A 21,478-nucleotide genomic window follows, 5' to 3' on the forward strand; every position below is an offset into this window, starting at 1 on the left:
CATAATACAACTCTTACACCCAAGATATTTCATGAAATGCACACATATCTAAGAAGAAGATAACAAAACTTGCAGTGCAGACACTGTTATGAATTACAGACACTCATCTCATCATAACCTTGGGAACCACATTCTGTTCACATTTGTGCTTCAAGGAAATTACAGATGATTACACATTAGGGAACTTTCCTTCTTCCTTTCTTTCAGCAAATATTTATTAAATGTCCACCATCCCTTAGATACTGAGGCTGTAACACAGACCAAAAGAATAATGGCTCCTGACCTCATGAAGTTTATAGGTTAGTGAAAGATTGTCAATTAAATAATCCCACATACAAACAGAAAACTGCAACTCTGAAGGGTTTTATGAAAAGAGTTTCTAATAGGAGGACTTGGTTTCATCAAGTAAAACTGATATCTGAAAGGGTCAGGTGTTACGTAGATAAAAGGACCAATCAGAATTCCAAACACAGAGAAAGCCAGGAGAGAAGAAATAATGGCAACAGGAACCATGTGAGGTTGAGGGACTGAAAACAGATTTGGAAAGATGCTATGCCATGACACTCTTAGAGGGCTTGTTGAAGGAGTTCCTTTTTTTTCTGTTTCCTAAGAGCAACAAAAAGTCATTCAATGATATGAAAAAGGGGTAAACTGACCAGACGTATTTGTGTTTTTATCTTTTAAATTACTTTGTCAACTCAAGAAGAGTCAAACCCTCAGATAATAAATCCTGAGACGTCCTGACTTGTGGCCCCTTTCTCTATTTTTAAAGCTAGGAAGAGCCCAGAGGTATCGAGGTCAAGTAAAAGCAGATGGAAATAGCCAGGAAGGGTACTGTAGAGGGAAGGTGGCTGGGGTGGGGGGGTTAGAGTAAAATCACATGTTGCCACTCACTTCCTCTTCTAGCTGTGCCTTTAAAATATTTTAATGGAAAACTGACAAAGACATGATAGTAAAGACTGGTTTACCATCAATAGATGCTCAATCTATGGGAGAAACGTTGATGAGGAGCAGTACTGCCTACGTAGATTCAAAGGATCTCCCCCAAATTGCTAATGAATGAATATATAGAAATAGTGGAACACCTTAACCAGATGATCAAAACAAACAGCACCACAGGGGGCAGACGGACACTGTACACCTCTAGATGGGATAATGAACATGCGTCATTACTTATGAAGTGTCATGGCTTGGGATGCATAAATAAGCTCAATAGTGTCAATAAGAGACATCCATCAAATGTTTTAAAGAAAACCACTTTACTTAAAGGGAAGGAGGACTATCTCTTCAAAATATCAATGCCATAAAGACAAAGAAAGGCAGAAGAACTCTTAAGGGAGACTAAAGAGACACGATGTATTAGTTTCCAACTACTGCTGTAACAAATTAGCATAAACCTGGTGGCTTAAAACAACACAAATTTATTATTTCACAGTTCTTGAGGTAAGAAGTTCAAAAATCTGTCTTAATAGGCTAAAATCAAGGCGTTCGTTGGGGCTGTGTTTCTTCTGGAGGTACTAAAGGAAATTCTTTTGCCTTTTCCAACAATGAGAGGCTGCCTGTGGTCCTTGACTTGTGGCCCCTTTCTCTATTTTTAAAGCTAGCAGTGTAGCATTTTCAAATCTCCCTCTCTGGCTTTGATACTCCTGTCTCCTTTTTAAAAGAACTCATGTACTTGAGATTGGGCCCAGCCAGATAATCCAGAATAATTTCTCCATCTCAAAATCCTTAATTTAATCACATCTGCAAAGTTTCTTTTGTCATGTAGGGTAATATATTCACAGGACAAGACATCTTTAGGAAGCCATTAATCACATGACATCAAAATGCAAATCATGATCTTAAATTGGTTCTTAGACTGAAGTAAAAGAAATGCAAAAAAGATAAAATTGAAATCCAGTCAAGAAAGTATTATAATTATAGCCCAATTTATTGAAGTTGCAAATACACTGTGTTTAGGTAAAAGACTATTATTTACTCAGGAAATAGGTACTAAAGTATTTGAGGGCCTTGATGTCATAAAAGAACTTCAGAAAAACAATCAAGCACACAGGCACACATAGAAAGAAAGCAGGTAGAATGTCAAAAATAGGCGAATCTGTATTAAAGGGCACAGGGGTGGTCTTTGAATATTCTTGCAACTTTTCTGTAAACTTGAAACTATTTCCTGATAAAAAATTTTGAAAACACTTGTGAGTATATAATTTACTTAAAAATTGATGAAGACAGAATAAGATCTAGTGTTTCATAGCATAATAGGGTGACAATAATAATGCAGAGTTAACCATAGTGTATGTTTCAAAATAACAAAAAGAGTGGAATTGGAAAATTCCTAACACAAAAAAAGATAAATGTCTGAGTGGATGGATATTCCACTTACCCTGATTTGATGATTGCACATTGTATGCTTTTATCAAAATATCACATGTACCCCATAAATATGCACAGCTATTAAGTATCCATAATGACTAAAAAAAATTTTACTCAAATATTACAAGCAACTCACAGTTTATATAATGTTATGGAAGTTCAAGAGAATGGATGTGTGGCAACATACAGCAGCTCAATTTTTATTCCTTCTACAATAACATGACTAGTAAATGAAAAGAACCAGAAATGTTTAGGTACCTTTAAGGTCAGAAAATCCTAACAGTCTGGCAATATTATAGTTTTGGAGAATTTAAAATAGAATTGGTAATTATTGTTAGGTTTAAATACTAAGCGGTTGATCACACCCTGCTATTTGTTTGTGAGACAGAATCTGCTAGGTAATTTTCTAAGAAGGCCCTTAGAAAAGTAGACTCTCTTTTCCAGGATTATTTAGCAGTTTTTTTTTTTTAACAAACAAAAGCAAAAAATAAATGTATTCTATTCTAGAGTTTTCTTCTGCCTAGTGCCCCTGGCAGAATTTTATTACTTTGGGCCCAGAGAATTTTTCTGGCACTCACAGTCATTCCACCCTCTATTGTTTAAAGACAAAAGATAAGGCAGCTGGGACTCTGACCACTTGCAAATAATCAGAGACCTCTCTACTGGGAAACTCCTCTGTTCTTGGCAGAAACTAACATTTTAAAAAGAAGGTAAAACAAAGGGTAAGACCTCTGTTTTTGCCCAAAGCCCTACACACAGGCTGGTTTTTCTTGCCACCTGTGGTGCCCAAGAACGGCATTTCTCCAGTTGTGCAAGGACAGCTTGCCAGGATCAAAAATAATGGTGGACTTTTTTCAATTACAGAAAGAAGGACAAAATATGTGGCAGTGAATCGGCTTTATTTTCACAAGTTTGGCTCTTGCTATCACCAGCCAATACTGAAATCTATGATTTAGCACAATCTATGATTATACCAGCACAAAATAATCTATTTAGCTGTTTTCAGTTTAACACTTGTTTTTAAAAGAGCAGCAGGACTTCTCTGAGTAAGTTTGGTAATCACCATCCTAAATGTTGCTGCCTTCAGGAGTGGGGATGGTCTTTATAACCTAGAGGTTTCTCTTCAAACACTTTCTCTCAGTATTATAATTATTTAGATTCCCTCCTTTGCCTTTTGAAACCCATGGTTAAGAGTTAGATGACCTGGGTATAGGGAGTTTCTTTTTAAGACTCTATCATTTTCAGGTTGTATAACCTTGGGCAAAATACTTCTGGGCTGTAAATCTCAGTGTGTCCTCTGTAAAACAGGAATGATAACAGCTATTCTATCTCCCTCACAGAGTCTTCCTAATCACATCCAGGGTAATAAATATGTGGGATCATTTTGCAAATGGAAAAGTGTTATAGAAAACCTGGATGATTCCCCTCCACCCTCAGTTATAAGATCATTGTCTAACTGATGTGTGCTTGTTTCTTAACATTTCAGGCAAAGTTCTGGCTCTTCATCAGCCATTTGGGTTTGATTTTTCCTGAGGGCTTGCTGACTGATTAACAACTGAATTAATTAGCTTTCAGGCTGCTAATAATTTTACATTTCCATTTTAAGAGAGCACTTCTAACTCAGTAGGATGGATGTGAACCTAGGCTTGAGGATAACTGTTTCAACATGAAGACACATGTTCTAAAAAGTTCTAAAACCCTCCAGTTATTTCTTGCTAAAATGCTTACTAAGGAAAAGAACTAGAGCCTTGACATTTTCTAGAAATGATAGCCTTGCAGTTTTTGAAGGGCATTTTAAGTGCAAGCATATGGTGGTGCCTTAAACAGATAATAATTTTGATTGACCGATCCACAAAAATCACTCAAAGTCTAAAACAACTTGTACAAAGTAGATATGTAATGAGTATTTGGTAAATTATGGAAAGATGAAAGTTGCAGAGAAGGGAGTAACCCAAATGATTTAAATTTACTTAAGGAATCCGATACATTAGTTAAAGTGAATAAACAAGGAACAACATGTCAAAGCATGTTGAAAGATATACTCAAACTTCAAAGTAGTATATACAGTATAATGACTGGAACATAAAGTTATTAAATATGCAAAAGCTCAATGTCTCCTGTGTGGATGCATATATTGCAATAAAAGTGTTAAGAGAATGCATGGTTACTGTGCACCATTCTGCTCAGCACAACTCCATGGGTTGCTGACCATATTGCAAGCCCTAAAAACACGCATTGGAATGACAAGGTCAAGCTCAGAATAACTGCTACCACTAACAGACAGAGGGGGACTAATGGGGATGGCAAAGAGCATATACAGGGCTTCAGTTATATTTATAATGTTTCATTATTTAAAAATATATTTCAGACAAATATTGTGCAATGATAAGATTTGACAAGGTCTGTGATGGGTATAGATATCACATTATTCTCTATGCCTGAAATATTGCTTAATGCATGAATTCTGATACCTTGCAATGAGAAAAATAATTAAAATAGTTTTAAAATTATTCTTTGTTTATTCATATTACTTGTTTTCAGTAATAGAGTAGTATTTATAATAGTAATCACATATGCTTACTGTAAGATCTATCTATCTATTTTCTTTCTAATAAATTCAGAGATTAAAATATGTTGAGTTCTCAAACTAAATAGGCAAGAAAAAGGTGAGGTATGAAAAAAATTTTACATAAGTTTATATTCAAGCCTTTTTGGGGGGAGATACTTAAGGAAAATGGGAAATCTGTGGCTAGCTTTAAAGCAGATTCATATTTATTTTGGGAATACAGAGAGCCCTCTGTATCCATGGATTCAACCAACCAAAGATGGAAAATATTTAACAAATAATGATAGCCGGGCTCGGTGGCTCAGCCAGTAATCCCGTGCCTTTGGGAGGCTGAGGTGAGTGGATTGCCTGAGCCCACGGGTTCGAGACCCGCCTGGGCAGGCGAGACCTCATCTCTACAATAAATCAAAAAATTAGCTGGGCGTGGTAGCACGTGCCTGTAGTTCCAGCTACTTGGAAGGCTGAGGCGGAAGGATCGCCGGAGCCCAGCGGGTCAAAGCTGTGGTGACCGGGAGCAGCCACTGCACTCCAGTCTGGGTGACAGAGTGAGACTACAACTAAAAAAAAAATAAAAATAAAAAATAATGACAACAATAAAACATAAATTTTAAAAGCACAGTATAACAACTGTTACATAATATTTACAGTGTATTGAGTATTATAGGTAATCTAGAGCTAATTTAAAGTGCACAGGAGAATGTGTGTAGGTTGTATGCAAGTACTATGCCATTTTATATAAGGGATTTGAGCATCCATTGATTTTGGTATCATGGGGGTGGGGTGGGGTGCCACATGTCCTGGAACCAATACACAAGGATCCTGAAGGATGACTGTACAGGTCTCAGATATGTGTGCCCAAAGGATGAAGTTTAGTGGTTGCTGGAGGGAAAACAACAACAAAAAGCAAAAACCCAAAACTATGCAAGTCAAATTCCACTGATACCTTCTTCAAATCCTGACAATTAGCAAACACCTAAACTGCAGATCATTTCTTATCTCTGTCTGAATGACCCCACATCATCTGTTAGCTAGTAACATAAGACTCAGAAATGTACAGTTTACATACCAAAACATCCATCCCGGGGACATATTTGAGGGTTATCATATAGTCCTTTGGAAGATTTGCCACCTACAGAGACAAAAAAAAAAAAAAAAATCCATAAGAAAATTCATACACATCAATTAACCATATTATTTGTAAGGGCTTGGAGAAAATGCATTCAAATCTGCTGTGCTTTTTCAAGTTACTGATGGATTTCAATATTTACATATATACTGATTTTTCATCCTCTGTTTCCCTTTTTAATCAAAGGCACCCTCAAAAAAAAAAAAACATAAGCGATAATACAAACATTTTGGACTCCAAATTCAGTTATGGCTGGCTAAGTATAACCTATCGAATTTTAGAAACATAGTTTGAATTTCAACTTCCATCTGTGGTCTTGGACTTCTTCTCTAGGACTATTTTCCTACTTGTCCCTCCATAGAATTAGTAATAAAGTATATTTTTTTATGTCACTGGTACTCAAAGTGTGGACCTCAAAGTGATATGCCAGCAACAGGATACTCACCAGAAATGCAAATTCTTGGGCTACACCAGACCTAATACATCTTACTTAACAAATCCCCCACATGACTCTGATCCACACTCAAGTTTGAGAACTGTCTTTCTATGTTGATCTTGAAAAAAGGGTCAGTGAAACTTCAAAAGAACAATACTATTTACGAGACACAACTGCTTTATGGCTTAAGTCTAGAAAGATTCAATTTGTGACATAACTTAATCTGCTTACCTTGGGCTGAACATGTGAGATGCCACAGATGTTTGCCCCCCTTCTTTTCAAAGCTTTTAAAAACGCCTGATTTATTTACATCATTGTGGCTTATGTGAATAAGCAACAGATTTGGAACCATGGAATCTGAAACAAATCTAAACTCTTGGTATGTTGGTTCTTCTCATTTATAAAGTAGAAATCAAGGTACAGCTATCAAATGGTCATTTAGAGTTGAGATAGGTGAATGTTATAAACTCATTGTAAACACAATCCACGTTCTTTATTGACGGCTATACTAGCAGCTGACTTCGGAGGCAAATAGCCCCAGTAAGTCACAGAGACCTAGCTTCTCTTCTTTCCTAAATATGAGGGGGATGCCAAAAAACCTCAGAATTATTAAACATTGTGTATTTATTCTTACATGTTTAAGCTTCAGTCAATACACCTACCAAGATGCTTTTTCCACCACTCAAAACAGTTTTTAATTCATTTTGATGTCTTTTACTGCTTCTGTCATTTTTTGTTTCACCTCTTCCACACTGGCAAAGGTTTCCCTTTGAGGACTCGAGGACTTTTTCATCCAGGGAAACAAAAAAAGTTGCTCAGGGTGAGATTGGATAAAAAGAAAGGTGGGGCATGGGGGGGGGGGTCATGTCATTTTGGTCAAAAACTCTGAATACTCAGCAAGGTATGGGTTGGTTGTTCATGTAAATCACTCATCATGAAATGGGCAAACTCACTGAAAGAATATCCAATTAAAAAAATTAACTGAAGCTGAAAGCAGTCTCTCACAACACCACTAGCTGGTACACTGATGCCGATGGGTTCCTAGAACACTTACATAGCTGGGGAAGCCTATACTACTAGGGGACTGCTCTCTAAAAGATAATTTTGGGTTTTTTTTGAGTCCCTTGGTACATCTTCGACTCTGTCATCCCCATATTTTTATATTGCTATTAAAATTCCCTGCTGAATAACACAGACAACTACTGACTTAACCCATTGGGTATTCATATAAACTAGAGGCTCTATACCATCACATCTTCAAGGGCCTACCTTGTCTTTTGACTTATTTTTCCCTTAATCCCGTCTCTAGAGACTTTATTTTCCCCATAGAAAGCTGAGATCATGTGCATGCTTGCTGGACTAAGTCATCTCCAACAATTTCCCGTAACATAGTCCATATGGTCCTTCTTGGACTTGTCAACGGTTTCTAGAATCAGGGAACAATTTATTGTGAAAAGAATCCAGGCAAAGGCATGAGTAGTCAGATGGGAGCCAAGGTACTAATTGACCCTATTATGTTCATTGCCATCCTACCTCCAGGGCTACCACCCCACACTCATTTTAGCCTTGAGCTCAGGCTCTTGGTCTTATTCCTCCTTCCTCAGTTCACTTTATCATGAAATACTAACGGTGCCTAACACTTAGTGAATATTTACTGCGTGCCAGGCACTGTGTCCACTGTAGCATCATCACAACCTACCTACCCTCTGACATATTCTCTCTATTTAACAAATGAAGAAATTGGCTGGCTGCAGTGGCTCACACCTGTAATCTCACACTTTGGGAGGCCAAGGTGGGAGGACTGCTTGGACTCGTGAGTTTGAGACCAGCCAGGGCAACATAGCAAGACCTTGTCTTTACAAAAAATCAAAATATTAGCTGGGCATGGTGGTGAATACCTGTAGTCCCAGTTACTCAGGAGGCAGAGGTAGAAGGATGGCCTGAACCTAAGAGGTCGAGGCTGTTATGAGCCGTGATCATGCCATTGCACTCCAGCCTAGAAGACCAAGTGAGACCCTCGCTCAACAACAAACAAACAAACAAAAAAGATGAAGAAATTGAGGCTCAAAGAATTCAAGAAACTTGACTAAGGTCACACAACCACCACATGTTAACTCTGTACTAGAGCCAGGTTCTTAAGACAGTGAGCCTCTCTTGCCTCTTAGCCTCATTACACATTTTCATCTACTCTCTGGAGGACATGTGTCCTGGGTCTTTTCCTCTTGTGAGTCTCCACCATCATCCTCCTCATGCCATGCTTAATAAAATAGTGGAATCCTTGCTGCCAGAGAAGGTGGTATTTTCCACTTTCCACTTATTTTAGGGGTTAACTTCTATATTCTTTATACTCAACTTTCTTCCTCAGTCAAATTTCCCATCAAAATCCCATGATTTCTCTTCTTCTCTAAGTCTTCATCCCTATCTTGGAAAAGCAAAACGATCTAATTGTTTTAGGTAAACCTTGGTGGCAAAGATACAGCAGACCTTCTGCAGGTGTTGATACTTGAGACTAAGCAGCAATGTTCTATTTCATGATGAACCAATCCCATAAACTAAAGCCATTCCAGAAGGAAAAACACAGCAAGAAGAGGCAGATATTCTGAACACAAGTTGCTTGCCATTCTAGCCCCTCCTTCAGCATAATTTTGAAAATATAAATAAACATTTATTTATAAATAAAACATTATTTTAATAATACAAATAGAGAATCAACTGAATTCATATTTAGAAAACTTAGGTTCTGAGTATATATCTAAAGACCAAAGAAAATGAAAACTTGCATATCTGCTAGCCAATTTTATTTTATGAGAATTTATATACAAAAATAGGTTCAAATAAGTCAAAGAAAGCTTATAAAAAGTTTTCTGACCAAGACATGGAATCTCCACACTGTACTACTGGGGTGGGGGGAGAGGTGGTGTATGTGATATAATAATAAAGTGATGTCTGCATTATGTTGATATTTAATTTCTAGTGAGACTAAAAATAATACTATTTTTAAAAAAAATGCCTTATAATTCATAACAAGTTTTCATTTATGTCTTCACCACAACCCCATGAGAGATCTTATGAAGCCTATTTTATAGGTAAGGGCTTGGAGACTCAGGGTAACTAGCAGCCTCAAGGTCACGGACATCAGGAGTAAGTGGTGGGGGTACTGACCCTGGCCCTATCTGCTGGTGCACAGCATACCTGTCTACAAAGCTATCTCCCCTTTGTTACTTTCTTGGCTTTCATCAGTTCTTTTCCAATTATAATTACATTTAGAAGATAATTTAGGAGGTAACATAGATATATATGGTCATTTCATAAATTATTTTATGATTTTTCTAGGCATTTATACAGGTTGAGCACCTCTAAACTGAAAATCTAAAATCTGAAATGCTCCAAAATTGGAAACTTTTTGAGTGCTGATATGAAGCCTCAAATGGAAAATTTCATGCAGAGGTACTGAACATAAACTTTGTTTCATGCACACAAAGTTATTTAAAATATTATATAAAATTACCTTCAGATTATGTGTATAGAGTATATATGAAACATAAATAAATTTCATGTTTAGTTTTGGATCCCATCCTTAAGATTCTCTCTCTATATACACATATTTCAAAATAAAAAAAAATCTGAAATTTGAAATACTTCTGGTTCCAAGCATTTTGGATAAGAGACATTCAACTTTTAGTACATTGATTAGCATTAAGAAAGCACAGATAACTTCACAATAAATTCAGCCTTTCTGATGTGTAATGGTCATTGTGAACAATTTTACAGAATAGAGGGAGGCTTTGACCTGGAACTTGGAAGCTGTTCCCTAAAGGCAGGGAATTTTATGGAGGGATCAACAACATAGGTTCTGGAGACAAACTGCTTAGGTTGGATCCTGGCTCTGCCACCTGCTAACCCAGAGATCTTGAGCAAGTTACTCCATCAACTTTAGGCCAAATTTAGACGTGTGTAACATGAGAATCACAACAGAAGCTAGTTAATGGATTCATAAGGATTGAAAAACTCGTATAAGATACTAAGTGCCTAGGCATGGTGTGTAAATGAGCGTGAATTTCTATGAATATGAATTGCAAGGGAGTGGAGCATTCTAGATTGGGGAAGGGTCATATGCAAAGGCAAAGAAAGGAAAAAGTTCATGGTATGTTAGGAAGACCAGATAAGAGGAAGAAATACACTGGAAAAGCCACATTACAGAGTTCCCTCCTGAATGTAGGATTAAGGAATTCCAGTGGGAAGACTAAGAAATAGCAGGGACAGTTCTACTACCAGAACTCCACAGCAAAAGTCACCCTGCTTAGGCACCTCTCATCATCTCTGTGGAACTTCTGTTCCTTGTCTGTAAAATAAAGAGGGTGAACTAGCTAGTGACTAACAATTCAGTCTGGTTTGACTCTTATATAAGCTGTGGTGCAACACTGAACATGTTTAAGCAGGAAAGAAACATGATAGTAAATTAGCAAGATTAGTGTGGAAAGATGGGTTGGGGCAAAAAGAGAACAGAGACAGGCAAAAGGTTAGACGACCAGTAGGAGGATGCTGGATATATGTTCAATTTTTATACAGAAACTGGAAACCAGAAAACAGGTACCTGGTCTAGATTCCATGGAGGTATCCCCTGCTGATAGGGTTAAATGGGTAACTAACAAAGGGTACATATTTTGAAAACAAATCGATTCTACTCAAATAAGTTCAGCACAAAAAAACAATTTTTTTAATTGATGGAAAATTTTACCACAAGCCAAATCACTGCTATGAGTTTTTGTTTTGAAGTGCAATGATGTCAGTTCTATGCTAGACTGTAAGATGTATAAAACTACAAAAACAAGTGACTTGATAAGAAGCTAACTTTACTAGATGAACTTCATTTGCTATCTTCTTTTGATGTCCTGAGGATTGACCATACTCAGTGACATTGGGGAAAAAATACACAGGAGAACAGCTTTCGGAAATGTTGGAAACTTAGCCAAGAAAAAGTCTTTGCAAGCCAAATTGGCACTAGCTGCATACTGTACCCTGCAGGTATTTGGACTCAAGAGAAAAATAACTCAAAGTAAGAATACTTAACTCCCTCTCGATCCCTGGTCTAAAAATCTTTGAATTTCATGATTTAAATGTCATTGAGGTCCCCAAATCTCACAAAATTAGTGACCACTTGGATACCCTTGGCAAGACTCTTACTCATCTCAGTGGTCTCTTCAAAGTACAAGAGAAAAATTACAATGCAGTAGTGACTCATAGCTCCCTTGACACTGTTATAAAATGTTATGCATATGTGAACCCTTTTGGAGAAAGAGTCCATAGTTTTCAGCCTCATCAGACCCAGTGAAATTCAAGAATCATGGCTGTAGAAGACAGAAAGCACTACATTTCTGTCTAAATATCATAGTTCACTCATATACAGCAGCTTATTGTAATGTTGGTTGTTTAACGTTCGGAAATAATGCAGGAAAATCTTTTTGCTTTTTTGTTTCTCTTGATAAATTATCTCCCACTAAAGCTGGCTAAAAATCTAGTCAACCAGGTCAATTACCTGTAGTTCTCAAAGGTATCTGAGTGTTTTTTTAAAAAAATAATAACTCAACTAGTGATTTAAAAAACTAAGATGACAATGCCAGAAAACTTTTCTGGGTTATCTTTCTTCAGTGAAGAATAACAAAAAAATGTTGATAATTTTTTTTGCCTTCAAAGAGAAGAGGTTAAAAACTTTTTTGTCTATTTCACAGATATATCTTATGATGATAATTTCAATTAAGCAGCACTAATTAAGCTTCTACAATATGATACCTTCCTAATCACAATAAAATGAGGTGGCTACTATTCAGGAAAAAAAATTCAGTAGTTTACAATGTTAATTCATAAAGTGAAATTGCAACTTATATTTTAAACTACTGGGAAAACATTATAAATCATGAACTCAATTATTGTGCTCCAAAGACAGGTAGTTATGAATTCAAACCTCTACTCAGCTTTCTACCTTCCAGGTGACGATGGTCAGGTTACTAAACATCACTAGATCTCAGCCTCCGAACCAATCAATGGGGTTAAAAATAATTACTTCATATGGTTATGAAAACTGAAGGAAACAATATGCAAAGTGCTTTACAAGATGCCTGGATACTCATAACATAACTATTGCTTCAAAAAAAACCAAGGAGCAGGCCAGGTAATGGTCACAACTGTAACCACAGCACTTTGGGAGGCTGAGGAAGGAGGATCACCTGAGGCCAGGAGTTTGTGACCAGCCTGGAAAACATATCAGGATGCTGTCTCTCAAAAAATAAAAATAAAAAAGCAAGGTGCAGAAGACATATTATCTATGTGATTTACTTTGTAAAGAAATCACTTTTTTTAAATAATAAAATTGATATGCCTGATAATACAGCAACCCATCTAGACAGTTTTTATAAATGTTATTTTTAATACATATCTGTCCTTTCTTTAAATACTAAAAGTCCTAAATTTATCCTTAAATAGAGAAAAAAAATTTCTACTGACCACAGGAACAGAAATTAAAATGATAAACATTGCAAACTAGTAAAAATAAATGTTAAAAACTATTAATCTATCAAACTACTATTATTATTATTATTATTATTATTTTTTATTTGGAGTCTCACTCTGTTGCCCAGACTGGAGTGCAGTGGCCGCTGCCAGACACCGCAGCCTCGACCTACTGGGCTCCGGCAATCCTTCCGCCTCAGCCTTCTTAGTAGCCGGAATTACAGGCATGCGCTACCATGCCCGGCTGATTTTTTGATTTATTGTAGAGATGAAGTTTCGCTGCCTGGGTGGGTCTCGAACCCGCGGACTCAGGCAATCCACTCACCTCAGCCTCCCAAAGGTGCGGGATTATAGGCTGAGCCACCGAGCCCAGCTCAAAGTATTATTTTTGATCAAATAAAATTATGTGAGACTTTTACTTTTAAAGAGAAGATATGCATGGGTCATTTGAAGAAAAACTTAGAATTCATTTAGAAATGAGGAGATTCTCTTTAATGCAGTGACCATTCTATTTGAACAATGTAATATTTGAAGAACAAAAATCAGAACTAATCAAGGCTAACTATTCAAAGTGTGAAAATGTGTTACTGAGGATATTTTGTAATCTCTCATTATATGAATATCCAAGATTAATATAACCAACTTAAAATAAGTGCCTATCACAAGACCAAGTATACCGTAAATTCTTTTGTTCTAATTCCACCCTACTGATTTGTGGACTGACCTTGAAAAGACTGAGTAATCTTACCTTTTACAAGTCAGGGATGAGACAGCAACCCACCTTAAAAGATATTCTGAACAAGACAAATCCTTACTCAACAGCTATTTAAAGATAAAAATATTTTTAAAAGGCAACACAATCACATTTCATTAAATTCCTCCAAATGAAAGAAAAACATTTTCATAAATGAAGAAAAGAAACATTTTCATAAATGAAGGGAAGAGTAAGAAGAGCAAACTGCGAAAACCAGCTTGAACTATTTCAGTATTTGGATTTCTTTCTTACATGGACACTCACAACTATTAAAAACTGTAGCCTAACTATCCCATAGATACAAGTTTTAAAAGTTTGATTCATCCTCTTCCTAAACACTTGACCTTTTCTTTAGGTAAGTCTGAGTTTGCCATTTAAAACAAGTCTTACAACATTTTAGAAACAAAGCAAAATGTTCTGTAAATAGATGAACTATTATGCTGAGTAAACATGCCAGAAGAATTTCAAATGAAAACCATGGGGACCGTAGGGACAGTACAGAATGTCCAAGAAGAAATTAAAAAAAAAAAAATTTGACAGGAAAATGATAAATCATGTGATCCTGTGACATGAGAAGCATCTCAAGCAAATAAACTTAAGGTTTGTGGGCACAGCGCAACTTTCCACCTAATGCAAAGAAGGAACTGGTAGAGACAGCAAAGGAATGACTTCGGTTGAAGAAAGCATAAGCACAGGCAAAAAAAACTAGACTGCCAGTTCACTTTCCTTCCCTCAAATGAAGCGTACCAAGGTTATCCTGCAAAGCAAATTCCTCTTGTTCTACCCTCCTTTAGTCCAGTTCAGGGATTATTGAATTATTCCAAGAAGTTTAACCTAGAGAAATGTCAGCGTGGAATAAAATCATTTTAAAGCTAAAAGGACCTCCACATTTCTTTTAGTAGTTTTTATCTTCCTCGGGGTCACAGACTTCCCTGAAAAGTGATGAAAGTTATATACTCTCTTCTCAGAAATTAACATAAGGTATATGAAGGCACAATTTAGGGTTTCATGTGCAAGCATTTGAAGTTTATGAATCCTAAATTAAGAGCTATTGATCATGTCCACGTTCTTCATTTGAAAAATCAGGAAATTAAATCCCAGAAAGGTTCAGTAATTTGCCCATGGTCACATAGCCAGGTAGTAGTAGAGCTGATATTCAAACAACCAAGTATTCCTGACTTCCACCAAGATGCTTTGTCTCAGCATTTTAAGAGAAAGGCTGTGATTATCAGCATTCATAAAATTCAACAGTCACTTGTGCTGCTATTCAAATTAGTGAAATTAATGGATAAGAACATGTTGCTTCTTTTCAAGCATTAAACAAATAACGCTATAAGCATTACAGCCTAAGCAGTCCTGGTACTTGTATGCAAATAATGCTCATGTAAGATGCTAGTCAGAAACATGAAGGGTTCTACATCTCACCTCCACAAGCAGAGATTCAGTAAGCAGTGGCTTTCAAACTACTAGGTTCTTTTTTCAAGCCAAGTATCATTTAGAAATCCATATATATATGTAAAAGCTGGGCAGTTTGGTGGACTCTAGGAGCCAGACTGAAATTCAGTTCCACAACACACAGCCATGACTTCACCACTATTGGGTCTCAGACTTTACCACCCTTGGGTCTCAGTTTCTTTATTTATAAAAGCTTGTTGAGATTGTCTCTAAATTTCCTTTCAGCTTCAGCATCCTATGATCCTACCAACACTACTATGAGTATCACTACTATAAACAGCTAAGACTTAGCAGGCACTTGCTACGTTCTAGGCATTGTTCCATTAACTTGTTTAATCCTCATAATCACTCTATAAGGTTAAATATGATTAATCTCTCAATTATACTATATTAATGGAAACTAAGGCAGGAAGAGGTTATGTACCAATAACAAATAAAAAATGTTATATGTACTTTCTCTTATTTAATCTATGCCACAAATTGGAAAGCAAGAGTTGAGATTCAGAAAGGTCATTATTTATTTAAGGTCAAAGAGCTGGAATTTAAATACAGGAGAGATTCCAAAATCTATTCATTTAACCAAAATATTAGCCCAGGTTGGGCCCTGTCTTGTACCAAAAAAAATTTTTATTGGCATCCATTTATGTGTTGTTATTATGGTGTTAGTTATTTTTTATGAAGATGTCTTATCTCTCAAACTAGATAATAATTGCTTGAGCTCAGGGATTGCTTTATACTTTTTCATGTCCTACTCTATGGACTACAGGCTATGAATTGTGCAGGTCTTTGTTTATTCAATTAGAAGTGAACTTCTGAGTCATACTTTTTATTAACTTGATTTTTTTTTCCAAATGGTTCATTAAAAAAGTAGAATCCAAAGAAAACACATTAATTTTCCTGGATCAACTCTTTAAATTAAATCTTATTCCCCTGAGTCAACTGCTGGAAAGGAAAAAAAATCACTTTTTCTCCAGTTTAACAATTTGACTTTTGCCCTTAGAGTGAGGAATTATATTTCAGTGTCAATATTAATACATATCCCTTTCTGGCACTTTTTCCTCATCTTTTTTTTTCTTCCTCATCTTATTAATGCTTCTTGCCATTTCTCATTACATCAATTGATAGGTAACAAGCTGATAATAAACAGGTGATTAAGGACAAGACTAGAAAGTCCTGGAAGGTGCTTATAATACCAATTTACACCACCTGAAAATATTGGTTTGACGATTCACAGGAAGTGGTGCTTATTAAGTGGTATTCCTTAAGCACTTAACAAATAATAACACCTACATGAGTTTTTTCTGAAGTAATATGTTGACCTTGAAAATGCTCTGTCTGTGGTCAGTACAACACTATCTTCCAGTGGTTTGACGATTCACAGGAAGTGGTGCTTATTAAGTGGTATTCCTTAAGCACTTAACAAATAATAACACCTACATGAGTTTTTTCTGAAGTAATATGTTGACCTTGAAAATGCTCTGTCTGTGGTCAATACAACACTATCTTCCAATTATGCATCATGCCCACATATTTGATATTTGCTCCCGGGATGAGGGCATGTTTCCCAGGCTCATTCTCAGTTCCTCCTAGGATTATATAAACAGCTCCTTGACAGCTATAATTTCCCAGTGACCTACTTTAAACATATTTTGAAGATTCGTATTCACCTGGCATCCTTATAAATCTATACAACATAGATAACTAGTTATAATAAAAACTGAGATGAAATTAGGGTAAAGACATTCTGGGCTCCAAACTGACAAAAGAGACTATCTAGAAGCAATGGTTCTTAAATTTCTTTTCAGAAATTTGTTTAAAATGTAGATGTCTGGAACTTTTTCTCAGACTTATGGAGGCAGTTTCTCAGTATGGGGCTCAGGAACCTATAATTTTAATGAGCACCATGGTAGATTTTGATTCTTATCAAAGTGGAACACTTTTTTCCTTCATTCACCTGACAAACATTAAATGAGCGAATACCTTCTACTGATATACACAGAATTTAGACTATGAACACATATTGTCTTTTAGTATTGTTTCCTGGGTCACTAACTAACAATCAACTTGAGGAAAAGAACCATGATCTGTGTTTTTAAAAAGTACTTCTTCCTCACCCCCATCACTATAAAGCACCTTGCAGGGTATACAGCAAGCAATGGGGTACTGCTTTGTACCCTGGTTTCTCAAGTAAAACATGTTGCTACATCTTCAGATGCCGCATCCAAGAATGCTTTTAAACCTGGACTCTCTGGGTGTCCTAAAAAAAAATCATTACAAATTGTGTGCATGTGTGTTTCTAAATCTGCATTTTCCTGATTTCTTCCCTAGTATCACCTCTGTTTTCTAGTATTCAAATAACTGTGTTACCCAGTGTTCCTGGCCATTTTGAACAAGGAACTTAGAAAAAGGCTTCTCAGACATTGTTCATCCTGTAATCATACACAGTATACGAGCATGTAAAATCTCCCCTAGATCATGAGAGTTGGGAAGAATGCCTTCCAGAGGTGTGAGGTTTTTCCTTGTGGTTTAATCTTAAGAAGAAGCTTCTGATGAGGCATGGTGTGGAGCTGGCAGTGACTTAGGGGCAGTGGCTTTGGCTGAGGGAAGAGTTCCAATGTGACAAATGTGGAGTTCATTTAACATTTGGGCAACACATCGCTCCTCCAACTGTTTTCTGAGGGAGCAAACACCCACCCTGTGACAGGATGGAAAGGGAAGAATGGCCATTCATACCTCTATTTGTTAAGCTTGTTAGAGAAGAGTAAGAAGGCATGTGGAAGGGAAATAAAACACTCTAGAGAACCCACTAGAGGGGTCGGGGGAACAAGCTGGTGCTGACCCATCAGCACACAGCAAACGCTCCAGGGTCCTTCACTGTCTGTGCAGGAAGGAAAAAGACCAGGAAAGAAACAAAGTCACTGCAGTAGTGTGCAATGGGCTGGTCTTACCAACACATTCTCCATGATCTTATCTCCCTACCCGCTTTCTATAAACACTTCACAATAACTCAATGATTCCTTTCCTTGTTGCAGAAAATCAGTAATTTGGGGCAAGAGAACCCTAAATTTTTGATTAACAAGCACAAGAAACAATCCCAGCCACTGAAAAACCTTCCTTACTTACCAATTTTGTGACGTCTTTTACATTATTAGTCACACGATTCCCGCAGATTCCTTTAGTTTTGACGAGAGGATTAAATAGGAGCAGTTGAAGATAAATGCAAGTGATAATCCAAGTCTAAATGAAAACAGAAAAATTGCTTGGTGACCATCATTTAAAATCTGCAATCACTCAAACTATATATCTTATGACTTGATGTGGGAAAGGTCAGTCTACCAATAAAAAAAAAATTAAAAAGGCTATTGACTTAAAAACAATTAAATGCTAAGCATTCAAACTATGCTCACCAAAGTTTTAAAAAAAACTCTGGTTTGAATTATTTTTTCAATGATATATTGTTCACTTTTGTCAAAAATCTTTCTACAGCCAATTTCCTAATGGCAATTAGGAATAGGCTTGTAGCGACATGTGAAGGACTTAGCACTTAAGGTGTCTTTTAAAAACTAGGGAATGCATAAAATTCATACCTTAAGGCACTAAAAGAAACCTTTTCTTCCTACTTTAAATGTAGACTGTTTGGCAAGTAGCGGCATAACCCCTCAGCAGTGCTTTAAGCCAATGGTCTACAAAGTTACACCAAGAGAAAGTCAAGGAGAGAGGTTTATTTTTAGATCTAAGACAGAATTTAACCTAGTTTGTGACACATCAAAATAATTAGGATTTTGAAGGGCAGCCTTTTAGCCATTTAATAAGGAGAATATTTCGTTAGCCAATAGGAAGACATTCTTGAACGCTAGCAAAAAGTAATCTCTCTCTCTCTCCCCCTCATACACACAATCTACACACCTCTTTGCAGATGTTTTCTATCACGTATTATACAGTGGTTATTTTTATGCAAGACTTATTTTTCCTTATTACACTATAGAATTTTGAGACCTTGGACATCTGATTTATTTTTATCAGTATCTTTACAACACATAACACAGTGCTTGTATATTAAAGGATCTTTTTTGTTTGTTTGTTTTTTGTTTTTGTTTTTGTTTCTTTTTTTTTTTTTTTTTTTCAGTTGGAGTCTCACTCTGTCGCCCAGATGGAGTGCAGTGGCCGCTCCCGGCCACCGCAGCCTCGACCTGCTGGGCTCTGGTGATGCCTCCACCTCAGCCTTCCGAGTAGCCGGAATTACAGGCGCGCGCTACCATGCCCGGCTAATTTTTTGATTTTATTGTAGAGATGAGGTCTCGCCTGCCCAGGCAGGTCTCGAACCCGCGGGCTCAAGCAATCCACTCACCTCAGCCTCCCAAAGGCGCGGGATTACAGGCTGAGCCACCGAGCCCGGCTTATTAAAGGATCTTAATAAATATTTACTAGATAAATCAGTGACCAAGGTAAAAAAAAAATCCTAATTTTCTAATTCAATAACCATTTATTGAACATGTATTACGAGACAGGGACAGTGCCAGTCACTAGGAAAACAGAGATGATGAAGATGCCCTTGAAACTCACAGGCAGATAAATAAATAACACCCACACCTCGTGATAAATGCTTTGGGAACACAGAGGAGGAAGCAATTAATCAATTAACCTTAAGGTGGGGAGTCAGTCACAGGAGGGCAGTGCCAAGAAAAGCCAGAGAGAAAATGTGACTCTGGCTGGATTCTGGAGGACAAGGAGGAGTTTGCAAGAATTGACAAAGAATGAGTGTTCCAGCAAAAATAAACAGCATGACAAAAGCATGCAGATGTGAAGATATCTTAAAATATATGAGACTTCTTTTACAAGCTACCATTCTTCTATAAAATCTTAAAATTACACAAAAGCCCAGATGCGCATGGCTGGAAATCGTTCCTATTTATGTAGCTATTCAAATGTTAAAAGGAACTGGATTATTATTTTCAATTAATATCTGCTTGCTAACTAGATATTACACTGGACCAAACAACTGTCATTTGCTAAAAATTTATTAGATTACAGTGCTGCCTATGTGGATATATAGTGGCTTATAAACAAAATTAAAATCCTTTTCTTCCCCCTTACCACTGTGGTCTATTTAGGAAGTAATCCTGTGTAATTTTATTCTGGGCTACTTTGAGCACTGTGTGGTCACACTTTTCATAGTACTCTCTCCCTTGGACTACATTTGGAGGATTCTTCTTTTGGATAATCCTTACACACAGATGCTCCCCTTCACATAATTTATTAAACTTAAGCTTCCTTTCATATTGCCATTGCTAAGACATAACCCCTCTTGAGATATATTTTCCCAAGGCCCTCTTTTCTAAAGTGATATTCATATTATGGCTCTAAGAAATATAAAGGCAGAAATTCTACTCCTGGTCTTCACTCTGCCTTATGCATGACATTGAATAAATATTAAAGAAACATATGTTTACTTATTTTTTTCAGCAAATATTTATTGAGCATCTACTGTATGCCAGACATTGTTCTAGACTACATAACTAGGGCTGTACAAAAAGACAAAACTCCCTGCCCTCCTAAATCTTGCCTTCTATTGAGGGAAGACAACCCATAATCAACAAACAGAAGTACCTTGGTTATACCGTGTGTCAAAAGGTAGGAAGGGCTATGAAAAGAGAAGACTTGAGCAAGGCAGAAGGGACTGGTATCACAATGTCTACTCTGCTCCACTGGAAGCCGTGATGGCAGATTCAGAGTGACAACCACACTCACGAGTCACAAGAGGTCTCCCCCCACACCAAGCATACTACAGGCTTTAAGAAAAAACACAGGACAGGTAACAAAAGAGCAGACACAGCACTAACAGAACAGACCCCCAGGTTATCTTTAATGTCAGAAAAATCACTGCACACGGGATGTGTGTACAATGGCAGGTGACGCTGGATAGGCAGGACCACTCCTTCAGTTTCTGCCTTGCTAGTTGAGTAGTCCTTTTGGGACATGTGATAAGCTTCTATTCACTTTCCAGAGTGGATATCCTCCTTCAGAACCAGTCTCAACAAGAAAGTATTCACAGTGACAAAAACATGGAACCAATCTAGGTGCCCATCAATGGTGGATTGGATGAAGAAACTGTGGTACATGTACACCATGGAATACTACACATACATAAAAAAAAGAATGAAATCATGTCCTTTGCAGCAAAGTGGATGCAGCTGGAGGCCACTGTTCTAAGTGAATGAATACAGAAACAGAAAACCAAATATTGCACATTCTCAGTTATAAGTG

The 21,478-nt window shown here is 37.0% G+C and overlaps 1 protein-coding gene across 5 annotated transcripts in view; it reads right to left on the bottom strand.

Moving 5' to 3' along the window:
• KITLG (KIT ligand) overlaps positions 1 to 21,478 on the bottom strand; it is a 169,933-nt gene that overhangs the window by 114,360 nt on the left and 34,095 nt on the right. For all 5 annotated transcript variants that reach the window (XM_008062471.2, XM_021714705.1, XM_021714706.1 and 2 more), the window contains exons 2-3: positions 18,338 to 18,451; positions 6,003 to 6,065 (exon numbers count right to left, since the gene is read on the bottom strand). In XM_008062471.2, the coding sequence (XP_008060662.1) occupies positions 6,003 to 6,065; positions 18,338 to 18,451 (177 nt within the window). The remainder of the gene's footprint in view (positions 1 to 6,002; positions 6,066 to 18,337; positions 18,452 to 21,478) is intronic.

Source organism: Carlito syrichta, unplaced genomic scaffold (assembly GCF_000164805.1).
Source record: "Carlito syrichta isolate Samal-C Ts95f unplaced genomic scaffold, Tarsius_syrichta-2.0.1 Scaffold305718, whole genome shotgun sequence".
Lineage (NCBI taxonomy): Eukaryota > Metazoa > Chordata > Mammalia > Primates > Tarsiidae > Carlito > Carlito syrichta.